This window comes from Herpailurus yagouaroundi, unplaced genomic scaffold (genome assembly GCF_014898765.1).
Source record: "Herpailurus yagouaroundi ecotype Mexico unplaced genomic scaffold, PumYag 28, whole genome shotgun sequence".
Classification (NCBI taxonomy): Eukaryota; Metazoa; Chordata; class Mammalia; order Carnivora; family Felidae; genus Herpailurus; species Herpailurus yagouaroundi.
In genome coordinates, this window is record NW_024412376.1 from 43,487,699 (window position 1) to 43,511,092 (window position 23,394).

Genomic DNA, 23,394 nt, shown 5'->3' on the forward strand with positions numbered 1-23,394 from the left:
TGGGCGTTGAAATTATTTGGTGATTTATTACTTGAATAGTCTCGATTTTAGTAGCAGCATCTTCAGAAAAGTGATGAATGGAGTATTGCGAGTTAAAAAATACTCTACATATCCGAGTTTTCTTGCAGTCAGGAAGAGAGTGTATCTAGGTGGTCACGTCCACAAAGAACCGGGAATGGGTTGGTTGAGAAACATCCAGCTATTTTAGAGGCCGTAAAATAGTCCGTTTAAGAGATGCTTGGTTTGCTTGTTGGGCGCTTATGTTTTGGCAAGGTTGGGAAAGTTTCTCTAAACGTAGATATCAACTGTTTGTATCATTCAAGAATGTTCGGATCTCCTGATCACTGCTTGGTAGGATTAGAGCCTGAATGGACAGCTTTAGTTTTGTTTTTGTTTTTTTTTTTTAATTTTTTTTAAATGTTTTTATTTATTTTTGGAGAGACCGAGCATGAGCAGGGGAGGAGCAGAGAGAGGGAGACATAGAATTTGAAGCAGGCTCCAGGCTCTAAGCTGTCAGCACAGAGCCCGATGTGGGGCTCAAACTCACAAACTGAGATCATGACCTAAGCCGAAGTCGGGCGCTTAGTCTACTGAGCCACCCAGGCGCCCCAGGACAGCTTTAGTTTTTGATGCACTCACCAGCCTCAGCACATTTGGAGGGGGACTAGTCTTGCTCACTGAGGGTGTGGAGGGGGTAGGAAATTAAGCTATGCCTTTGGGGCTTTGCCAGTAGAAGTGCTGAATACTAGAGGCGGTTGAATCAGCTTTTGATCACCAACAAAGAAGTTGCCTGGAAGGAATGGAGAGATTAGAATATGGGAATAATGGATACTTACCTCTGAATGGTTTATCCTAAGATAAGGAGTGAATACTGTCCTTATCTATGAGAATTCTCTTGCTGATTTCTGTTTCTAGAGCGTGGAGGCATGGATGACCAGGAGTAGGAGGGCAGCAGTTTCTGACAACTAGAAGATGCCATTCAGAGGGCATCTGGCGGGCGGTGCATTGGGGCTTTGCAGAGAAGCACTGGGCCAGTTGTTGTGTGATTTGGGTTCTTGGTTCTGGCATTAACAGTAGGTAGCTATGTGCTTTTGATCCCACCAGGATATTCCCTCAGAATATTTAATAGTCTCAGTAAAATGACGAGCTGGGACATGTGGTTATGGATTTTTGTGGTTCTCAAAACCCTGCTTTCAGGCACCTTGTTAACTGACACCACATTGGTTCTGGACCAGTCTTGACTATCTGGAGCTACTCTAGTGTGACAAAAATATCATCTGAAAGTACTCACTTTTGAATCATTTGTTTTCCTACGTTCTTTCAGTGAGCATCAATAAAGATCAGAGAAGAAATTCTTTGAGATACTCAACTGTTCTTATTGTAGTGATTCTTTTACTTCTCTTACTATTTACAGGATCGTTCCCATGTGATTTTTCGGAAGGATAAGATATTTAAACTGAAGGGGCGCCTGGGTGGCGCAGTCGGTTAAGCGTCCGACTTCAGCCAGGTCACGATCTCGCGGTCCGTGAGTTCGAGCCCCGCGTCAGGCTCTGGGCTGATGGCTCAGAGCCTGGAGCCTGTTTCCGATTCTGTGTCTCCCTCTCTCTCTGCCCCTCCCCCGTTCATGCTCTGTCTCTCTCTGTCCCAAAAATAAATAAATGTTGAAAAAAAAAATTTTTTTTTTAAAAAAAGATATTTAAACTGAAATCAAGAAAGGTGGCTTACCAAAGGAACACAAAATTAGCCCTCTCGTTGAAATGGATGTTGACTACTTGATGTTTGGTTAAAAAAAAAAAAAAAAAAAAAAAAAAAAAGCATCTCTTGGAGAAGCCAGTGGGGAGATGAGTAGTTTAGGGTCGTGCTGGTTTCAGCGAAGATGAAAAATGTTGAAATGGAGTGGGAAGAAGGAAATGTGGCAAATCACAAGGAACCAGACTGTTTTTAACAGAGAAAATTCAATTTTATCTGCCTTTTTCAGCAAATTCCATTTGATATTTTACATTTTCTTGATAATTTAATAAAGAATCTCAGGAAGGAGTCATGGAACTTTAGCTTAGTGAAAGAGAATTTGTCATTTGTGACATTTCTTCTCTAAATAGCATGGGAAGATCAATGTGTCAGCTTGTAGCTCATGCATTACTAGTTCAACTACTTCTATTCAGAAAAGAGACACCATATCATATAGCAAAACTTGGCACAATGGGAAATTTTAGCTCAATTCCTAAACATTCATTGAACTCCGCTGGGGTCCGGGCATCGTGTTAGGCACAGTGGGGGATGTGTGGATGATAGAACATGATCCCTGCCTTCAAGAAACACCACCGCTTACTTTTTAGAAGAGATAAGTCTATAGTAGATAATTTAGAGTGATGTAAAATCAGTGTAAACAGAACATGGGAACGTTGGCTCTGCATTCAAAAGATGCACGGAACGTTGCTGCTTCTCACCGCTGACAGTCACCTTGAGCTGAGCTACTGTCATCCCTCACCTGGGTTCCAGCCTCCTGGCTGGTCTCCCTGCTTCCACCCTGTGTCTGTAGCCTTTTTTCCACACAGCAGCCAGAACAGCCCTTTGGAAATGTTAAGTCACATCAGGGGTGCCTGGGTGGCTCAGTTAGTTAAGTGTCTGACTTGAACCTACTTCATGATCTCGCCATTCCCAAGTTCGAGCCCCGCGTCGGGCTCTGTGCTGACAGCTCAGAGCCTGGAGCCTGCTTCAGATTCTGTGTCTCCCTCTCTCTGCCCCTTCCCGCCCCCCTCAAAAATAAATAAACATTTAAAAAATTAAAAAAAGAAAGAAAATGTAAGCCATATCATATCAAAGCCCTCTGGTAGTTCCCAATGTCACCAGATGCAAAAGACCTTTCCACAGTTTGCAGTGTTCTGCAGGTCTGCATGGCCTCACTGGTTCACAACACACACCCATCCTCGCTCTCTCCCCTCCCTCTCTTTCTCTGATGTTACTTCTCTGACTTCCTCTCCTTCCGCTCTGACCCCTACGCACCGCACTCTACCCACACTAGCCTCCTCGCTGGGCCACGGACACGTGTTTCCACATCGGGGCCTTTACAGTGACTCCCTCTGCATGGAACGCTCTCCCAGAGGGAGCTAAATGAACAACTGCTCATTTCTTTCAAGTCTTTGCTCAAATGTCACCACCTCAGTGAGGCCCCATATGCCCATCCTATTTAAGATTGCAACCTACCTCCTACCTTCCCTACCTTCCCATCCTCCTTGCCCTGCTTTGTATCTTTTCCCATAGCACTTCCCAACCTCTGGCTTACTGTATGACTTACCAGTTTTTAAATTTTGTGTGCCATCTATCTTCCTCTCCTGGGATATGAAGCTCCACGAAGGCAGGATTTTCGTTCAGTGTGGTTCAGTCTGGTTCAGTCTAGAATGATCTAGAACAATGCCTGGCATGCCACAGATACTCCACAGTTGTTTGTTGGATAAGTGAATGAATGAGAAAGGAGAGATTAATTCTGAGAGTTCCGGGGAGAATCACAAGGAAGAAACTTTTGAGCTGGCAGGCGAAGGATAAATAGTCAGGTTTTCTGAGGAAAGACATTCCTGATGGAAGGAATATCTTGAGCAAAGGTAGAACAATGACAGAGCTCATGGGTGCTCTTGGAATGGCTGGGAGTCCCAACGGAGCGGTGCTTTGTGGGCAGTCAGTGTGGTAGTGGTGGAAAGAAAAATTAATGGACGGAAAATAATTAAAGGAGACTCTTAGTGGAGTGAGGAGAGAAATTCTTAATCATTGCCTGTGATAAGATGGCAGGCATGTTGGTAATCGGAATCCAGGACTCTCAAAGAAGTAACATGCATAACATGGGAAATGCTGTCACTTTAAGAAATCGGTAATGTGAGCAGTGTTTGCGAATGAGATCTGATTTTTATATAGTTCTTGCCTGTTTGCAAATCACAGTCACATGCTTATTGTGATTTAAGCTTCATAACAATTGGATGCAGTTGTAATATCTAACAGGCAGGTAGTATTTACATCGTTGGATGAACTTTTCAAAAAAAGTCAGTTGCCTCTTCTATCAGACCAGCTAAGCGACTTGCCTGAGGTCGTGGAATCAGAAAGTGGGGAAGCGGCTTCCCACTGTCTTGTTCCTCACAGACAACATTTTCCCACCCTGCCAGGCTGCCTCTCTAATTCTGATGCGACACTAAAGATATCATGCCGGTTTCTTTTTTCTTTCTTTTTTTTTTTTTTTTTTTTAACAAGGAAACGTGTTTCTTTCCATTTCCCCCACCACTGAGAATAGCAGTCTCTTCATGCAGTTACTTCTCTCCCAGATCCATTTTTCTCTCTCCCTCTTTTCCATTTCAATTTGTCTGGAATAATTATAGAAAGATGAATATGTTTCGTAGGTGGGTGTGTTTTTACCTTTGCCTGTTTAGTATTTTACCTTCTCTCAGAAGGCTTCTGCCAAGACTGTCTGACTCAGCACCTGACATTCTGGTAAGGTTGCTGCTGTCTCTCTTGTGGTTCTTGGGGCGAGGGGAAGAGGAAGCATGTCAACAACTCCGTTTGAATGTCTTCAGACTTGCTTGTTGCCCACTGGGGAGTAAACTTGATCTTCTTAATTCCCCCAGATGTTAGTAGGCTGGAAGAGGCGGAGGGAGAACTCAGTGAAGGAGAGCACTGGTATGGAAACTCTTCAGAGACTCCGTCAGAAGCATCCTATGGAGAAGTCCAGGAGAACTATAAGCTGTCTCTGGAGGACCGGATCCAAGAGCAGTCCACTTCCCCTGACACCTCCTTGGGAAGTGCCACTCCCAGCAGTCACACGTTGGAGCTGGTGGGACTTGACGGTGAGGTCCTGAGAGACTCACTGCAATGTCAAGATCACCTCTCCCCTGGCGTGTCTTCTTTGTGTGAGGATGACCCCCCAGGCTCCACTAAGCCCTTGAGCAGCAACCTGAGGCGGCTGCTGGAGGCTGGCTCCCTCAAACTTGATGCCACCGCCACGGCCAATGGCAGGGTGGAGTCCCCAGTGAACGTGGGCTCGAATCTCTCCTTTTCCCCACCGTCCCACCATGCCCAGCAGCTCAGTGTTCTTGCCAGGAAGTTGGCTGAGAAGCAGGAACAGAATGACCAATACGCTCCAAGTAACCGTTTTATATGGAATCAAGGTAAGTGGTTGTCAAACTCAACCACCACCTGCGGCTTGTCTCCGGATTCAGCCATCCTCAAACTGAAAGCCGCAGCCAATGCCGTTCTGCAGGACAAATCTCTCACCAGGACTGAGGAGACCATGCGATTTGAGTCCTTTTCCTCCCCTTTTAGCTCCCAGTCTGCCAGTTCCACGCTGGCAGCTTTATCCAAGAAAGTCAGTGAGAGAAGCTTGACTCCCGGTCAGGAACACCCACCCCCGGCCAGCTCTTTCCTTTCCCTGGCTTCCATGACCTCCTCGGCGGCCCTTCTGAAAGAGGTAGCAGCAAGGGCTGCTGGGAGTCTTCTGGCTGAGAAATCATCACTGGTGCCTGAGGACCCTCTACCGCCACCGCCTTCAGAGAAGAAGCAAGAGAAAGTAACCCCACCACCCCCGCCACCGCCTCCACCGCCTCCGCCACCACCACCACAGTCCTTGGAATTATTGTTACTCCCAGTTCCTAAGGGAAGAGTTTCTAAACCCTCCAGCTCAGGTATGGGGTCTTTTATTTCAATCATCGTGTACGTTTCTTTCTTTCTTTCCTTTTCCTTCTCTTTCTTTCTTTCTTTCTTTCTTTCTTTCTTTCTTTCGACCGTAAACTGCAATGTCTTGTTCATTGCTTTATTCGGAAGGGGTCCCCATCTGATCCGAGGCAGGAATAAGAAAGCAGGAGCACAAGAAAATACTTTAAGCAAGCAGCGTAGTATTCTTTCATGTATGTGTTACACAAAGACTTCACAAATAGCTTCATTTTTGAAAGGTAATGAATAATCTTGGAGACGTACAGTACTCCTCCCTTTCATATAAATGATCTTTTTTTTTTTTTCTTCTTACCAAGTGCAGGCTAGGTCCATACAAGACATATTTAATGGGAGAAGATCAAAGCAGCTTTGTCATGGAGTGCATGGCATCAGTGAACATAGGGGGATAAAAAAAAACCCACAAAAACCCGCTGCTTTTGATACAGTGGACAAGGGAGAGCCCACCCTCCTGCTACCTCCCATCACAAATGGACTTCTGTATACAGTAACTACTCTGCCTTAATTTATCACACTGTATACTTTTATGTTAGCATTTTTATTATTTGTGTGTGTGTGTGTGTGGAATTTAAACCTTTCCCACTTACCCTGTTCTTCTGTAATTTCTTGCCATAGAAGAACCCTAAAGAATATTGTCATTCAGACATAATCAAAGCATTTCCTGCAGATGCTTTTTTTTTTTTAAATTCAAATCCAATCAGATTCTGAAGGCATGTGCATGTGGAAAATTTGAATCATAAGTTTTTCTTGGGAGGACAGTGTTTCCAAAGGAGAAGTAGTTGTCTTGTGGAGCCCTGACATTCACAAGTGACTCGTCTGAGGGAGAAAGTTAGTCACTTGAGTTCTCACGGTGGAAGCATCCCATCTTGTGCTGGGTTGTTTTTAAATTGTGCGTATGGTAAATTCATGGTCCCGGGATGGAGGTATGGAGTTTCAGATGTCTCCCGAGGATATCCTGTCAGATTGGAACAGGAAGTAGACTATGTGTGCCCTCGTCAGTGTAAACACTGCTGTTGTGTATGTCTAGCCAGCTTTGATTATTTGCAGCCACATTGATGAATGGCAAATAATTGAATGGTCGCTGCTAACATTGGTTTGATGCACTTCAGACAAATTTCCATTTAAATTGCTGAGTGAGCTCTATGCACTAATTCTAATTGTTTTAAAACTTGTGTAAACAGCAGAATAGAACTAAGGAAATGGATACCTGGAAATTTTATGACTCTAAGTGATCCAAACCAGTCACTCCAGAGTTTCTGAAGGGTCCATAAAATCCTGAAATGTTTATCCATTCCGAGTTTCATTTCTCCTCACTTTTTACCTGCCATCTGGTGAAATGGCTAAAATTAGGAAACCAGGAGAAGAGCAAAGGGAGCTGGGTAATCTTGCAATGGAGAAAATCACCCCTCATTTATAGAAATTTCATTTAGGGGAGCAGCAGGAAGAAAGGCATGGCTGTATATAAAATACAGGGGCGCCTGGGTGGCTCAATTGGTTAAGCGTCCGACTTCAGCTCAGGTCATGATCTCATGGCTTGTAAGGCCCCGTGTCGGGCTCTGTGCTGACGGCTTGGAGGCTGAAGCCTGCTTCGGAATCTGTGTCTCCCTCTCTCTCCACCCCTCCCTTCGATTCTGATTCTGTGTCTCCCTCTCTCTCACCCCCTCCCCCGCTTGCACTCTGTCTCTCTCTCAAAATAAATAAACATTAACAAAAATTTTTGAATGTAGTTTTATAAATATTCTCTGTATCTGGTTACTGAATGAATGCACTTATGGTATTTACACTACAAATTCATATGGACTTCAGTTACTTAGAAAAGCTTATATAAAATTAATAATAAATGTTAGTTGACTGAAGGCTCAGAAAGAGGTAACTGATAAAATTGTGTCTCCTGAAGGCACGTTGTGGCCACTTTGTCATTGTAAAACGTCTTGAGTTAGCTAGCAACAGTGGTGAAGTATCATTTTTTTCACTCCAGGGCTTAGATGCATGTAAAGATGTGAAAGAGGTCATGAACTTCCAGTGCACGGTAGACTTTCTGCCTGTTTGGTTGTAGGATACATACCCAAAGGAAAAGATAGGTTCCCTTCATGGTTTAAATGCGTTTAATTCATGAAACCATCGCAACGAGCTTCTCAGCAGAATTTAACACGGAGATCTAGAAACAATCATTTTCTTTTCTTTTCTTATTACTGGATTTCTTCTATTGCTAAAACACTTACTCTTTTAATCAATGCATGTTCAAAATGACCAAACTGAGAGAGGAGAGAGGAAATTCTTGGATTGTGTCTCTGCAACCCCCTCCTGGTTGACTGGTACCCAAGTCACCTGTTCTCCACGTGCCTCTGTGCACAAGCCATGAGTTGGTAAAACAGTTCCATTGACCAATAACTGTAGGAAAAAATCACCCATTTTGTAAAACTCACACAAGAGGAAAGATTGCTGTGAAGACAAACACGAGGGCTCTTGAAATGGCCCCTTGAAAAATGTTCGGTGTGCCCATCCTAAATTTGAGTTCTTTTTCTTGCTCCCTGGGTTGCAAACAGGAGGAAGGGTGCCTGCCTGTGTGCCCCTCTCAGTTAAAGCGATGTCATCACTTCGCAGCATGCTAACTAGATTATGGGTTAAGGAGGAGCGGATAGACTATTTAATTCTGTTATTTACCTTCATATCACAGAGAGATGATTTGGTTGCTGTTACAGATTTTTTAATCTTAGAAGTGGAAAGAAAGATGGATCTTTTCCATCCAGTCCCCCACCCCTTCTACACTCTATAGTGTGGGCTTCAGGGCGACCCGGGGCTAGATTCAGATGTAACTTGGACATACCAAGAAAGCATTTAGGAGAATGTGGTGAGGGCTGTCACCCATGTTTCTAAGCATCTCTCATTATTATTTTTTTCCTTTAGCTTAGAAAGAAATCTTCATTTAATTCAAAATGAATAGTGTGGCTAGTTTCTTGCACCAAAGAAAGAAAATTATCTGTTGCCCAATAATTTAAATACCCAAACAATAACCCACACACACACACACAAAAAATCCATAAAAATAACTACAGCACCATCTTGATTTCAATCAGGGCTCACGTTTTAAAGCTGTTTCCCAAAAATGTTGCAAAAAGGGCACATAAAGTTGATTCTAGAGTTACAAAGAGATATGTGCTAGAAAAGCCAATCCTGTATTGAGTAATTTAGACCCCAGCATTTCTTCGACCTTCTTTAGGTCAAGGGAAGTCCAAACCATGGGGGGAAAAAAAGTGTCTTTTAGGTCTGACCTTATTCCTCTTTTTTGAACAGGATTCAGTTGTTGCCAGGTCATGGTGTATTTCATTCCTTAAAGAGTCCACCGCTCAGTAGCCTTTCCCCCCTGCTAGAGAGACGTGACACTTGAGGAGGGAGGTTTCTTTCATGTGACCCTGTGCCCCAGCACATGCTGCACTGTTCCTCTGAAAAGAGACACAGGAGAGAGAAGATTATGTCCGTTTGCTCTCAAGATAAATGTCACACATTGACTCAATTCTCTTTGAAGCTACTGTTTGTTGCCTCTCAGAATAAAATAGATGCTTTTTATTTTAAAGACAAAGTTTCTTGTAAATGGCCAGCAAGAGTCCCAGGATGCCAGGCTCCCAGTTAAAAGAAATAACAAGGAGAGTTTCAGAGAGAGGGTCTCCAGAACATCTTATTTCACGGAGTAAAATTTAAATGTGCTGAGAAGCAAGCTGGTCTTCTACAACTGGAGGCTCAGAATATTTCCTGGGTCCATAGATAGAGGTTTTCTGGATCCTGTTTTCTTTCATATTTACGTGATGCTATTAAAATTATTGCAAAGGCATAGAAAGGCCAGAGTGTAAGGTAACCTCTACGCCCATTAGGACCATGGCTATCCTAACCGTAATCCGGCAATGATCACAAGGCAGGAACTTGTTTAGAAAATTCACTTTTTAATCAAGATTCAGAACTATCTGTCACTGACCTCAATTATATTTCCTCAGTGATTTAAATATAGACTGCCTCTAGTCTATCCAGATATCTAAAACTTCTTAGTTTTATTGAATATTTCGCAATCATTAAAATATGCATTAATAATTATCAGTGTCAAAGACAACAGATAAACCTGGTGATATCCATTGCCAACATAGTTTTTTATACCCTGAAATAGCATTTGAGAGACATGTCCATGAAATCCTATGAAAATATATTAATTCCATGTATATTGTTAGGAAGGAGGATGGGTCATCCTACTCAGATGTGCAGTAAGTTAGGAGGCCTCAGTGGGGACAGCCATGAAGGTCATGCATACCCAGGGTCACCTGGCATCCTGAACCCCTTTGATGTATATGGTAAGGTGCATATGGGAAGTATGCAGACGCTACCTGCAAACTACTTGCATATTAGCTCCATTTTCTGCAAGTTGCCACATAAGATGTACCAAAAGAAAGTTTGATTTCACAGCCTACGAAACAGTTACATTTGTTTTAAAATTCATTCCTTGAGGGGCGCCTGGGTGGCGCAGTCGGTTAAGCGTCCGACTTCAGCCAGGTCACGATCTCGCGGTCCGTGAGTTCGAGTCCTGCGTCAGGCTCTGGGCTGATGGCTCAGAGCCTGGAGCCTGTTTCCGATTCTGTGTCTCCCTCTCTCTCTGCCCCTCCCCCATTCATGCTCTGTCTCTCTCTGTCCCAAAAATAAATAAACGTTGAAAAAATTTTTTTTAAAAATAAATAAATAAATAAAAAATAAAATTCATTCCTTGAGGGGCACCTGGGTGGCTCAGTTGGTTAAGCTTCCTGATTTTTGATTTCCACTCAGGTCACGATCTCACAGTTCAGGAGATCAAGCCCTCCATCAGGCTCTGTGCTGGTAGCATGGAACCTGCTTGGGATTCTCTCTTTCCTCTCTTTGCCCCTCCCCTGCTCCTGCTCACTCTCTCTCTCTGTCTCAAAATAAATAAATAAACACTAAAAAAAATTCCTACCTTGAGTTAAAGCACGTAAGTTAATAAAAACCTCCATGAATCCCCCCCCCCCACCATGAAGTGTTGTTGCTTTGTGGATTTATGTGTAGACAACTTGGTAGGTCGCCAAACTGGAAGTGAAGATATTGGCTCTGATCTCAACACTGCCACTAACTAGCACAAGGATTATAAGCACACACCTCTGTTCAGCTTCCTCATCTATATAAACTGAGCTAGTTGGGAATTATCTCCAAGATTCCTTCCTGTGTTAAAATGCCTTGCTTTTCCTTTTTTATTCTTTAACCCTATCAACTCAAAACAAATGTAATTTTTTTGAAGTAAATATGTTGCTTCTTAAAATTCACCATCAAACCTCCCACAAGATTGCCTCTGTAGATCTTGTCCATTGTAAATAGTTTAAACGCTTACCATTGTATCTTATTAATGGTGTAGTCATACTGTATGCGTTTTGAATATCAGCTCCTCCAAATTCATTTTGGAAATAGGTAAGATGTAAGTACGTGCACATCTCTCCACACCCATTCATCTGACACATGTATTGGTGTGCTATGTGAAAAGCATGTACTCTTGGGCTGACACTGCTGCCTTTGGGACTTGCTGGCAGCTTCCTGTACCTTTTTCTTCCATTTCTAGCACTCATTTCACTTTTTGATACTCTCTTGACCCAGCCCTTTCCAATTACTCTCATTACAATCCAACACACATTTATTGAATTGCACATAGTACCTAGCACTGCTGGGTGCTGGAGACACACAGGAAAAGACCTCTAGCCTCACCCCAGCCCATTCCCCCTCCTCCCCTTCCTCCCCTTCTGTATTTTCCACCTCTCTCTTTTCCCTGCCAAGCTGAATTTGGCCATCAGAGTTCTGCCTGGGCTGAGCTGGACCCTACCTGTGTAGCACAGTGGACTCCCGTTCCTTTGTTTTCTCCTGGCTCCTGTGACAAAGTGCCATTCTGGGCCAGGCCCCGGGCTATGTATTTATGTGATGTCAGTTGTTTAAATTTACATCTGCTCTCCTGGTGAGTGTCCTGCTTTAGAGGGTACGACTAGAACTTATGGTCACTGCTATTATTGCAACAGCTACTACCAGTAGCTTCCGTTTACTGTGTGACGGGAGAACTGCACACATTTATTATCTCTCTTCTTCCAGTTAATACTAATGCCTGTAAAGAGAATGTGTTTTCTCCAAAGAAGCAAATCAGCAGCTATCCATGCCACTGGGTTTATTAGCATTTGGTGGGATCTAGTTTTGCTTGTGGTGATACTAACTAGCTAGTGATATGTTTGGGGGGAATTGTTTCCCAGACGGTTGTAAACTATGTAAAATAATGAATGTTTCAAGCCTATTGCGTTAAGAATATGTGGTTCAGTCTAAGGAAGTGGTCATATTTCCTTAGGCTCTAAATTCGAGTGAAATTTATAGCCTTGAAAATAGTTTGGCATACAAACTGGAATATATCCTTGTTTCCTCCCTTCTCCAAAGTAGTTAACAACATTGTTTACACATGGAGGGCATCCTATTAAAATATCAAAAAATTTCTAATAAACAAAAATGCAGATGTTACCAGGGGAGATTAATGGCCAGTTTGGAAAATAGATCATTGTGTTATGGTTACTTTTATCATTTGGCTTCTGTCTTCTTCCTTTCCTGCCATGATCAGTTAAAAATTTCAAAGTTATAATAATGTAGCTATTTGACCACATATCTTGCCATTAGTTTCTCTTCATTATGAGTATTCTAATTTTTTTCCCAGTCAATCCAAGGACACCCTAATTTGTACACAATTCGTGTGTCTTTTGGTATTAATTAAAACTAAGGAAGCATAGCTCCAAAATAAAATAGATTTATAGGAAATGCTAATATCAAGGTTTCATGTAGTGTGCTCTATAATACACACTAGGGGACCCGGGGTGGGGGGGGGCGTAAGAAAAAATAAGAAAGATATTGGTCACATTAAGCAAAACAAGGTGTCCAGGGGACGCTGGTGATGTTCCTTTGGTCAGTTAATGCCTTTTTATTGCCTTCGTGTGATATGCCAAGAAACCTCAGGTCAGTAGAGGACATCTCCGTTTTTCTCTCCTCTCCCAGGCAATTCTGTAACATTAGGCAGTTTAGGGTTGAGACACTGGGAAATACTTCTGGAAAATAGGGATTAGCGGCAGCCTATTTGTGTGTTTCTTTCCTGTTATTTCGATATCTTACAACCCCAAATAGACATCATTATCATTTTTCCCCCTCTGGTTGATGACAGTAATCTCACCTAGAGGCTTGATTCAGTCCTTCCTCTCAAATCTATTGTTCAATGTGCAGTCTTCATGATCAAGATACCCGAATGGAAGAAATGACAATGGAGAATAGAAAATGAGAGGCCAGGTTAGGGATGGGACTCCAGGTCAGCAGAGGCAATCAACAAAAAACAGCAGGAAAGCTACAGTCAGATTAATAAGAAAGTGTGTTTATAGGCCTCTACAAAGTGTGCTTGTCCTAGGACGAAAGGGAACCCTCAATCCCACTCCATCCTCCAATCAGAAAAGAGAATAGTCGTGACAGAAACATCACCAGTAGGATTTCTAGACCGGAAGGTATATTTTTCAATAGGAGTTTCTTTTTTCAGGTTGTTTGGTTAGGGTAACCAGTATTACTTATTATACCGGCAACAGTAAAACAGTGTGTTTGGAATATCCTCACTGTATTCCAGAACCTTTCTGGTTCCATCCATTATAAGCGGTCCTTTGCATATAGTCAATTGACTCAATAAATAAATAATAAGATGATTTTAAAGTTTACACATGAGAATATAGCCTCTTAAAATTATAAAAGTAACGTGTGCATTAGAAAATTCAACGTGTATGGAAGAATATAAAATAAAAACAAAAGTTTCCCTCCCCGACCCCTTCCTTTTAATCCACAGTTCTTCACAGGTGACTGCTTAATGGTTTCTTGGGTATGCTTCCGGACAATCTTCATACTAATAAAAGGATATCGTTTTCTGTCATTTGTGCGTCCCGTTCTTCCTACCCCCTCTCTTTATTTTGCTCAGGCATTTAAAAGCAAATCCCAGACCTCATATCCATTTGCTTGTAAATATTACCATATACATTATCTCCAACAGAGAGGAACTTTGGAAAAATAATAGCCACCATAACTATTATCACATCTAACGGATCAATGATTGTTTCATGATTTTATGGAATGCCTGGGCCAAAATCAGTATTCCCTCAGTTATCTCAAAAGTGTCTTTTTGTAATTGTTTTGTTCAAGTCAGGATTGAAATCACCCTCACACTTCATATTTGTTTAATATGCCTCCATAACCGTGTCCCTTTTCCAAGCGCTGTTCTCTTGAAGAGATGCATTCGTCCTATAGAATTTCTCACATTCTGGCTTTGGCTCATTCTGTCCCCTGGGTGTGTGTGTGTTTAACGTGTTTTTGTTATTTTAATCACCTATATTTCTGATAAACTTGTAGTTATATAGAGGCTCGATTAAACTTTTTATAGGTATAATTGATAGATGGCTTATCAGAAGGCACATAGTGTCCCCTTTTTAGCGGTGAAGCTTAATGAATGGCTTTAAGTGCTGTCAGCTAGACTCATTCTCTATAACGTTTCCTTTCAACCTTTTACCTTGCTGTATTAGCAATTAATTCCCAGGTATTGTAAAACAAAAGTGGAATCAGCTTCGACATACAGTTTCATATCTTGCTTGCATATCTTGCTTGCATATCTACCAACTCTGATATCTTGGACATATTTCTGTATCAGCATCTATGGATCTAGTTCATTTTTTTAAATGGCTCCATATATGAGCGTATTGCTTTATGAGTGTATTAGTCTTATTTAATCCATTTGGAAAAACATTTTTTTAATTTTTAATGTTTACTTATTTTTGCGAGAGAGAGAAAGTGTGAGAGTGCAGGGGAGGGGCAAACAGAGAGAGAGAGAGGGGATTGGGAGACACAGAATCCGAAGCAGGCTCCGGGCTCTGAGCTGTCAGCAGAGAGCTCGACGTGGGGCTGGAACTCACAGACTGAGAGATCATGACCTGAACCAAAGTCGGACGCTTAACTGACTGAGCCATCCAGGCGCCCCGGAAATATTTCTGATCCCTCATGATTAAGAAAGGAAAGTCTGAGTCTTCAGCTCTACTTGTTTGTGTTTATTCTGTCTCCAAATTGCAGACGTGAGCGTGACACTGAGCAGTGTAGCCGCAGTGTCACAAAGAGACCCTTTCCCGACGGGATGGAGGAGAGAGTTAGCTTAGCTTTCCTTGGAGGAAGTAGTTGGTTTGTTTGCGTTCCTGAAAAATGGAAGCATTCGTGACTGCCTCGTTGTAGCTCTTCCCAAAGTGGGTTGTGGGGCCCAATTCAGAGAAGGCAGTGCATCTTGTTAGTGGCAACCAGAGGGACAGAAATGGGTGGGGGAAAAGCCCTGACCTTAAGACCCCCTGATGGCTAAATTGGCAGTAGCATTTGCTCCAGACATGACTAACTAGCCACGTCAGCGGTAGGATCCTAAAATTTGTTGCCATAGGAGTTTGGTGTGTGAGGCTTATGATGGCTCTTTGGTTTTCAGTGTGGTGCAGTGCGTCTTTCCCTGTCTTTATTTCTTGCTGTTTTCTAAGTTTAGGAATTCAGATATGGCCTCAAATCTGGAGGTTTCCTTCGGGAAGCAAAGCCCCCGAAGTCAAGCTTCTCTGGGCTGAACGAGGACAGGCCAGGCAGAGCCCCTTTGCAGATGCCTTCCTAAGTGTGAGATGGCCTTTGAAAGTAAGACTTTCCCACGGCAGCATGATCAAATTTTGAAAAATGGAAGCCACATGGAATTAATGAGATGGATGTGGGTTTCTACTGGGAGAAAAGCAGTAATAAAACTTCTTCATGGAGAAAGCCTTGGAATTGCCCAGGAAAAATACCGGATCATTATTAGTGTTTTTTATATAGCAGTGCATGTGAATTAGTGCTGGATGCAATGTACCTTTGAATTTTCCTCAATTTTTTCTTTCTTTCTCCCTCTTCCAAGCCTCAGAAGAGGAAAGCGGGAAGCCTTTCCAGTGTCCGATATGTGGTTTGGTTATAAAAAGGAAGAGTTACTGGAAGCGGCACATGGTGATCCACACAGGTTTAAAAAGTCACCAGTGTCCGCTCTGTCCATTCCGGTGTGCTCGCAAGGACAATCTCAAATCCCACATGAAGGTAAGGCAGCTGCGGATGAGCCTCACAGACAGGGAGGCACAGCCAGAGCTCTTGCACACGGTCCAGTGCAGGAGGCTCCTGGGAGAGGGGCCGCTGGTGGAGCCTGTGGCATTCAGTGCTCCTCGTCTTGAGGTAGCTGGTGGCGCAAATGAAGCACGCTCGAAAGGGTCTCCTTGTGACAGTCTGCCCGTTCGTTTTACAACCAAGAACTTAAAACCAAACAGAAGCTCCAGTATCCAAATAATAGACATGATGTAGAGCCGTCCTTTCCTATTGGGGAGAAGCAGCCTACCATGGCCTTGCGTGGCAACACATGTCTGGGGCGCCAGGAGGAAGACTTAGGGAAGAGCAAAGGGCAGGGAAGACCACTATGGGACGATGGGCTGCTGGACCTGCGCCCCAGAGGCAACTGTCCTCTTCTGCTTTTGCTTTGCTCTCCAGCTTACAAACTCACAGGAACACCCAGAGACGCCTTATAGGAGGTGTGAGAACCTTCAGAGAAGCCTGGGCTTTAACTTTTGCCCTCTGTGAGGCTTGGGGTGGGGGCGGGAGTGGGGGCGCATATCTGACAGGACTGAGTCCTCCTGAAGCTCTCAGTGTTTGTGCTGTCCTAATTCCCAGGATCACACTTACCAAACATCTAAGGACATTGTTTTCAATGTCTTTTTAAAAACGGCTGGGGAGTTTGCACTGGTAATAAGCATATAAGAGATTTGTCTAGACTCTGTATTTCACTCGTACATGAGATGGAGAAAACTTAGTCATCTAGATAGCTTTCTGGCAGACCCCATTACTAATAAAGGTTTCCCCTGAAATTCAAGGAAGAAAATCACAAGATCAAAAGAGCATGGGCTTTTGAATTTGATAGACCTGAATTTAAATCCTATTGTGAAACTTACTAGCTAAAGGCCTTGAGCAAATGAATGTCAGGCTCTCAATTTTCTCATCTGTTCAATGAGAATGATATTGTTTATCTGGAAGAGTTCTTGTTAGTATTTAAGGAGATAATATTAGCAAAGTATCTGACACAGAAATGTTCAGTAGTGGTTCTTTAATTTCAGTAAACACCTTCATTTTTCCACTGATATTTTCAATATGGCTTGGCTGTTGACATTGTTTGTGAAGTTTTTACTTTCCTGCCATAAGAAGCATTGTGCATGTACGTAATTAAGATATTTGCTTTTTTTCAAAGCCATGTAGTCTAATCCATCTGAATAGATCAGTGATCACCGTTTATAATTGTAGCTCTAAAAAAAATGTGATCGGACAGAATGTCTACTAATTTTAGGAAATAGCTAAAGATTAAAAAAAAAATTAAATCCATGATGTAATTTGTTTTCTATCATTTGCCTTTTTCTCCTGAGAGTAGCATGCCCTTCATCTTCAGAATCCATTTAACCAGGAGTTCTGGTTGGTTGGATTTAACTGAGCCTACTTAGTTTTTCCTTTCACCCTCCTCATCCTCTATCACCTCTTCCCAAAATAAAATCTCGTATTTTACACCTGCAAAGTGGGTTTCATTAGCAGGCCGAGACTTCAAAAGAAATGCCTTTAAAACTAAAATTTGTTTTCCTTACTATGTCCTACGCTGTGTTTAGAAATCAGGTCTGACAAATTTAAAGCTTCAGTGAGCAGAAAACTTGCATCTAGCCTGACACCTTGTAAGCTTGGTTTCAGCTCAGGGTCACATAAAACAACCTATTTATAAACCCATGGGGAAAAAAAAAAAAAAAGCTGGGTTTTCAATAGCAGGAACTACTGACCCTGAAGCTACAGGGAGATGAGTTGGGTGCCTTGATGATACAGACGGTCGGCCATGACAGTGTTACAGATGAGAGCCGCGAGGGCTTTGCGGGTCGCGGGGTCTCAGAATGCTTTCAGAACAAATCAATAACCAGTACAATAAAGCAGTTGTGTGAAATTACTACTTTATTCAAACTCATGGTGTCCTAACCTGTTGAGCTACGACTCCAGCTTTTGATAAGGGATGTGTGAGAAGGGCTCATGCAAGTTTAATTTTATCAAATGGTGTACTGTTTCTTTTCTCTGTTCTCCACCTCGCATATGGACCATTTTCTTTCTTTAATTAAAGAATTCATGGTTTTGTTTGGATTCAACATACTTTAGAGAGATTTTGTAAGTATAGTCCACACAGGAATATGATGGCGGTGGTCTTGTGAATGGATAGCTTCTGCTTCTGCTGCATTCACCAGAGACTACAAATATGAATAGATTTTCTAAAACGAGTTCGGCCTGTGAAGTGGGGCAGTGTCACCTGTAGATTAAGATCTCAAGCTGTGTGCGGTCAGAAAGACCTTAGTTAGAATCTCAGTTCCACAACTTTAGTAGCTGTGAGACTTTGGGTGAATCATTTAACCTCTCCCAGCCTTTGTTTCCATTCATGGAGATAATCATCCAGTCTATCTCCTGGAGTCGTTATAAGGGTTAAATGAGATAATGGGCATAAAGCAACTTAATACAATGCCCGGCATGGAGAATACTCAGTAAATGTAGCCAACCTGGTCATTATTATCCAAAAGTTGTCTGATTTAGTGTTTACATTTGGAAATAGGTTAATGATGTGGTATAAAGAATTTACTCTAAATTTTATTGCCTTTTTTTTGGTGATATATCTTTAATGCTGAGAATTTAGAAAAAAAACTGGTAAACAACAAGAATATAAAATTGACCCTCACTCCCATCACACAGAAATCACCACTATTGTTGTTCTAACATACATCCTTCTATAATGATGACATAGATTTATTTAAGACAAATTGGGATTCTCCTTTATTTGTTCAACAAGGACTGTATTTACCGTGTTCCTACCGGGTGCTGGGCACTGTACATTTTTTTGAAAACCTGCCTTTCCTCCTTCGTAGATCTCGCAAATGTTTTTATGGGCAGCTGAGGAAGGAGCTTGTAAATGCCTCCAGCTTCCTCAGGGTTATCTTAGATTTCCATTAAGTCTTTTACAACTTTCCTGGATGAGTGAGCATAGGGGAATTAAATGTGAAATTCGTAAGCTAAGATTGAACAGAAAAGGTGAGGACTGCTAAAATGAAGAACACTGATGAAGTAATGGTAAGAGACTGGACAAGGGTCAGAGCGCTGAGCTCTGCCGGTCTCAGGCCTGCCATTTAAGGAGCTGTGATTCCCAAGGATGCCCCTTCCCTGTCTGGCCTGGTCCCCTAAGGGGGTGGAGCAGATGTTTGCCAAAGTTTTCCTTATGTCCATCCGACCGCCACCAGGAGATGGACCTAATGATGTAACAGTGCCTTCTATTCCCAGTCCTTAGGTGCCCCGTGCAAAATGACCAGTCAGTAAGGATGTCTCCTACATGGCCTGGAAAGAATGATATGCTTTAGACAAGCATTTCTTCACGTTAGCAGACTTGGAGGGATTTTAAAGCCAGTGTTAGGCTAAAGAGATTACAGTTATAACAGAAAGTGCTTTTCTGTCAGGACAGAAAGGAAGAAACCACAGCTGGAAGGTAGAGAGAATACTTCTCTCGAAGGCCAAATGCGACATACAGCCCCTTTGGGAAGGTGTAGCTCAAATAAAACGATAAGTGCGAAAGTCAACACCTCGGCCACTGTTTTTCCTTTAAACCGACACTGATTTTTCCACAACTAAATATAGCAAGGCCAGGATCTGGTGGAAGAGAAGCCACGTAAAATACTTGAGCACAGACTCTTTTCAGTCCAGGGCTCCCTTTCGCCTTGAGGACTTGGGCTCTCTCTCTGTCCTTTTCCTTCTTCCAGAAGCTGCTTCCAGAGCTCCTGTTCTTGGATTAGCTCCTCTACTCTCTCGGGTCAATAGATGTAAGGACACTTCTGAAACGGAATCTGCCCCACCGCTCTGCTCCCAGGAAAGCATTCAGCCCCGTGACCTTTACCACCTGGTTCCTGGGCACGCCTTTGGCAGCATCTGCCAGGGTCCTGTGGGGCTGTGCCCGAACCCCCCCCCCCCCCAGGGTGCCTGGTCCTGTGTGAATTAGGTGGACGATTCTGTGAGAAAGCAAATGAAATGATCAGCTCCAGAGTGAGATCTCTTTGTTGTGACAGAACAGAGAGAGGTGATGTTAACGACCAGTGACAAACGGGTACCTACCCCCAGCCCCTCCCAACCTGGCAGAGCGGAAGCATTTTAACAAGCAAGGCCTTGCTGCAACTGAATTTAAGTTTATATGGTTATTTCTGAGAAATTTATGCTTTGGGGGACCCAGAACCTCTTCGACCGTTTTTTTCAAAAAGCCACAGTGGGGTGCTGTAGCGACAGGATCTCACCATTAACTTTTAATTTCTTTGCTTTTGTTGGTCACTTAACATTATTTAAAAGTATGTTTTGGCTGGTGAATAATGCTTTTGGATTGCATTCAGAATGCATAAACAGCTGTAGTAAAACTTGCTCTTTTGGAAAGGAAGCCTATGCAGAGGGTCCAGGTAGTGCAGTGAATTAACAAACTAGCCTTTAACCTTTGTTAGACCTGGGTTCAAATCCCGTTTAGGTCACCACTGGAAGATGAGGAGTCAGTTCTGTTTTGGTTTTGAAATCCCGATCACTTGTTTGTCCAGATCCCACAACTCCCCCAAATCATTTGGCCCAAATCTACACAATTGGCAGTTTCTACACAAGGGAGGGGCAGTCCTGAAATAGCAGGGTGTAGCAGGTCAGCCCTGAAGTTCATTGGCAGAGCTGAATGGGGAAGTTACACGCTTATGAGCACCTGCCAGCTCGAAGCCTGGCTCAGGCCAGTGCAATGATTTCCTCACTTTCTCAAGCACTACATTTTGGTAGGGACAAGAAGAGAAAAGTTTCGTACAATTTCCACAGGTATTGTGCGTGCGAGACTGGAACTGGATTTAAAAGTCTGCGTTCTTCCATTGCCCACGTCAGAATCTGGAGCCTGATAGAACCACGTTTGGAGACCCTGGTTTCACCTTGCTGAGAATACCTGGGGGAGATCAGACCTTGGTTTTTCTCCCACTCTGCTGTGCTTTCTTCATATGTAATTTTGCTTAGGCCACTTACTGTGGGGTCTCAGTCTCCCTGTCTATGAAACGGGAATACCCCGGAGACGTTGTTTTCCACATTCTTAATTACCCAGAGAAGCATTTTGAAAATTGAAATTGTGTTTGCAAAACATAACTAATTCTCTGAGTGACAATGATTGGGTACACACAACTTATTATTGTGAGAGGAATTGCTTGACAGGTTGCCTCTTTTGACCCCCAGCTGGTAATTATGTAAGTTCGAATTCTGCTGGGTTTATATTTTCTCCAAAGACCAACCGAGATGAGATGACTAAACTCTTTGGAGGATTCTACTAAACACAGCCTCCATTGGCAGACAGCATCCTCAGTTGTGAGTGTGGCTCTAATAATGGACTCTTAACCTACGTGGACCTGCTTTATGTTTAGGGACGGACCTCATTACTTGGGGCACAGTAACAAACCTCTCCTCTGATGATTTTATTTCCTGGGCCAGCCCTGGTACTGTGAGGAAATTGTGGACGAATAGTCCGGATGTACGACGAGGCATTTTCCGTAAGCACATGGTGGACAGCTCATTCTTCTTGCTTCTCCGTCAGGTTCATCAGCACCAGGACCGGGGAGAGACCTTTCAGTGCCAGCTATGCCCTTTTACCTCCTCACGCCACTTCAGCCTGAAACTCCACATGCGTTGCCATCAGCATTTCCTGAGGACAGAAGCCAAGGTGAAGGAGGAGATCCCAGACCCAGATGTCAAGGGATCTCCCCACCTCAGTGACAGTGCCTGCCTGGGGCAGCAAAGGGAAGGAGGAGGGACAGAGCTAGTGGGGACCATGATGACGTCCAACACTCCAGAGAGGACTAGCCAGGGTGGGGCTGGCGTCTCGCCTTTGCTGGTGAAGGAGGAACCCAAGGAAGATAACGGCCTGCCAACCTCCTTTACTCTGAATGCTGCCGACAGGCCGGCCAACCACACAAAGCTGAAAGACCCCTCCGAGTATGTGGCCAACAGTGCGTCAGCATTGTTCAGCCAGGACATCTCTGTTAAGATGGCGTCTGATTTTCTCATGAAGCTGTCAGGTACTTGAATAGGGTTGTATTCTCTCTCTCTCTCTCTTTCTCTCTCTCTCTCTCTTTCTCTACCAGGATTCTCATCTGTAAAAATAAGCTGGTAGTACTAGGTGATTTCAAGAGCCCTTTGAATTCTGCTTGTTTGCACCTTCATGAATTTTCTCCTTGACTTTTTTTTTTTTTTTTTTCCCCAGTCCTTTGGAAGTAGGCATCTCTATGGTTTGGGTCTAGAAACAACAGGTCTTGTTGATTTCCTTCTGGTTTTTTCCCCTTTATGGGTTCTTGTTATGGGGGGCAGGACACATGGTGAGCCAAATTGGTGACAGTTCTTTGTGTGACCTTGGGCCATATTTAACTTGTTTCTGCGTTGGGTTCTTTTAAAGTGCTTGTGTGGAACATCTCAGTTTGCACTATTCAGTTTCTTTATTGCCTTAATTTGAAAGAGTTTTAAAGGACATATAAAGTCTCTGGATATACACACAGACTACTGTCGGGAGTTACAGTTTTAAAATTTGAGCAAATGATAAAGATTACCTTTACGTAATTTTCTCCACTGGAAAAATGTTTGTTGTAATAAAATACGCCTTACATGAAATTTACCATTTTAACCATTGTTAAGTGTATAGTTTTTTGGCATCAAGTACATTCCTGTTGTGTAACCATCACCACCGTCCATCTCCAGAACATTTCATCATCCCACACGGAAACCTTGTACCCATTAAACAATAGTTCCCCATTGCACCCTCCCCACAGCCCCTGGAAACGGCTATTCCACTTTCTGAATAATTTATTTTTCAGAAGTAATTCTGAATGAATTTAACTGCTTTAGGTGCCTCATGTAAAGTGAAATTAAAAAAGGAAAACTTTAAAAAGAATATTCTTTCTCACCTGCCCCATTGCCTTTTGGAAAGAAGATGAAGTACGTTATCAATATTTATTATTAATTGACCTCACATTCATTGTCAGCTTATACATGACGTTTTTTTTGTTTTTGTCCTTTATCCCCCCAATTTCTTTGGTTAAGTTGTGGAGTTGAATAGGGGGTGTGGCGATATTGAGGGAGCACTATTTTTCCTGACTGTTTGGAAATGATAAAACACGATGTGGGATTGTGCTTCTACTGGTTACATTTTTAAAAGTATGATTTTAAATTGTAAAAGAGACGTGCAGGGTGGGGAAAGGTCGGCTGAGAGTTGGTTCTGTCTTTCAGTGAAGATGGCAGTCCCCACGATGATTTCCAAATGCCATTTCAGCTCTTTGGAGATTGACAATACCCTTTTAAATGGAGAATAATTGGTCACCGCCTTCCTTTAAATGGACTGTGAGTCGCATTTCACTAAATGTCATTGCCAGGTGAAATAGAGGTTCAGTTTTGCCCGCTCAGAAGTCCCTTTGCTCAGTGACACTTCAGTCAGGGCTCTCGGAATGTCCCCAGCACCCCAGATCTTTGCTCCTCAGG

General features: G+C 42.9%; 1 protein-coding gene across 11 annotated transcripts in view; it reads left to right on the plus strand.

Annotated features, from left to right (window-relative positions):
* The first annotated feature begins 4,471 nt into the window (after window positions 1-4,471).
* ZNF827 (zinc finger protein 827) overlaps window positions 4,472-23,394 on the plus strand; it is a 143,630-nt gene continuing 124,707 nt past the window's right edge. For 8 of the 11 annotated variants that reach the window (XR_005789506.1, XR_005789515.1, XR_005789516.1 and 5 more), the window contains exons 1-3: window positions 4,472-5,660; window positions 15,698-15,870; window positions 21,464-21,944. Coding sequence is in view for 8 of the 11 variants with exons in the window: in XM_040473048.1 (XP_040328982.1) it covers window positions 4,547-5,660; window positions 15,698-15,870; window positions 21,464-21,944 (1,768 nt within the window). In the remaining 3 variants the exon portion in view is untranslated. The remainder of the gene's footprint in view (window positions 5,661-15,697; window positions 15,871-21,463; window positions 21,945-23,394) is intronic. The other 3 variants (XM_040473021.1, XM_040473000.1, XM_040473005.1) reach the window with 3 other exon arrangements.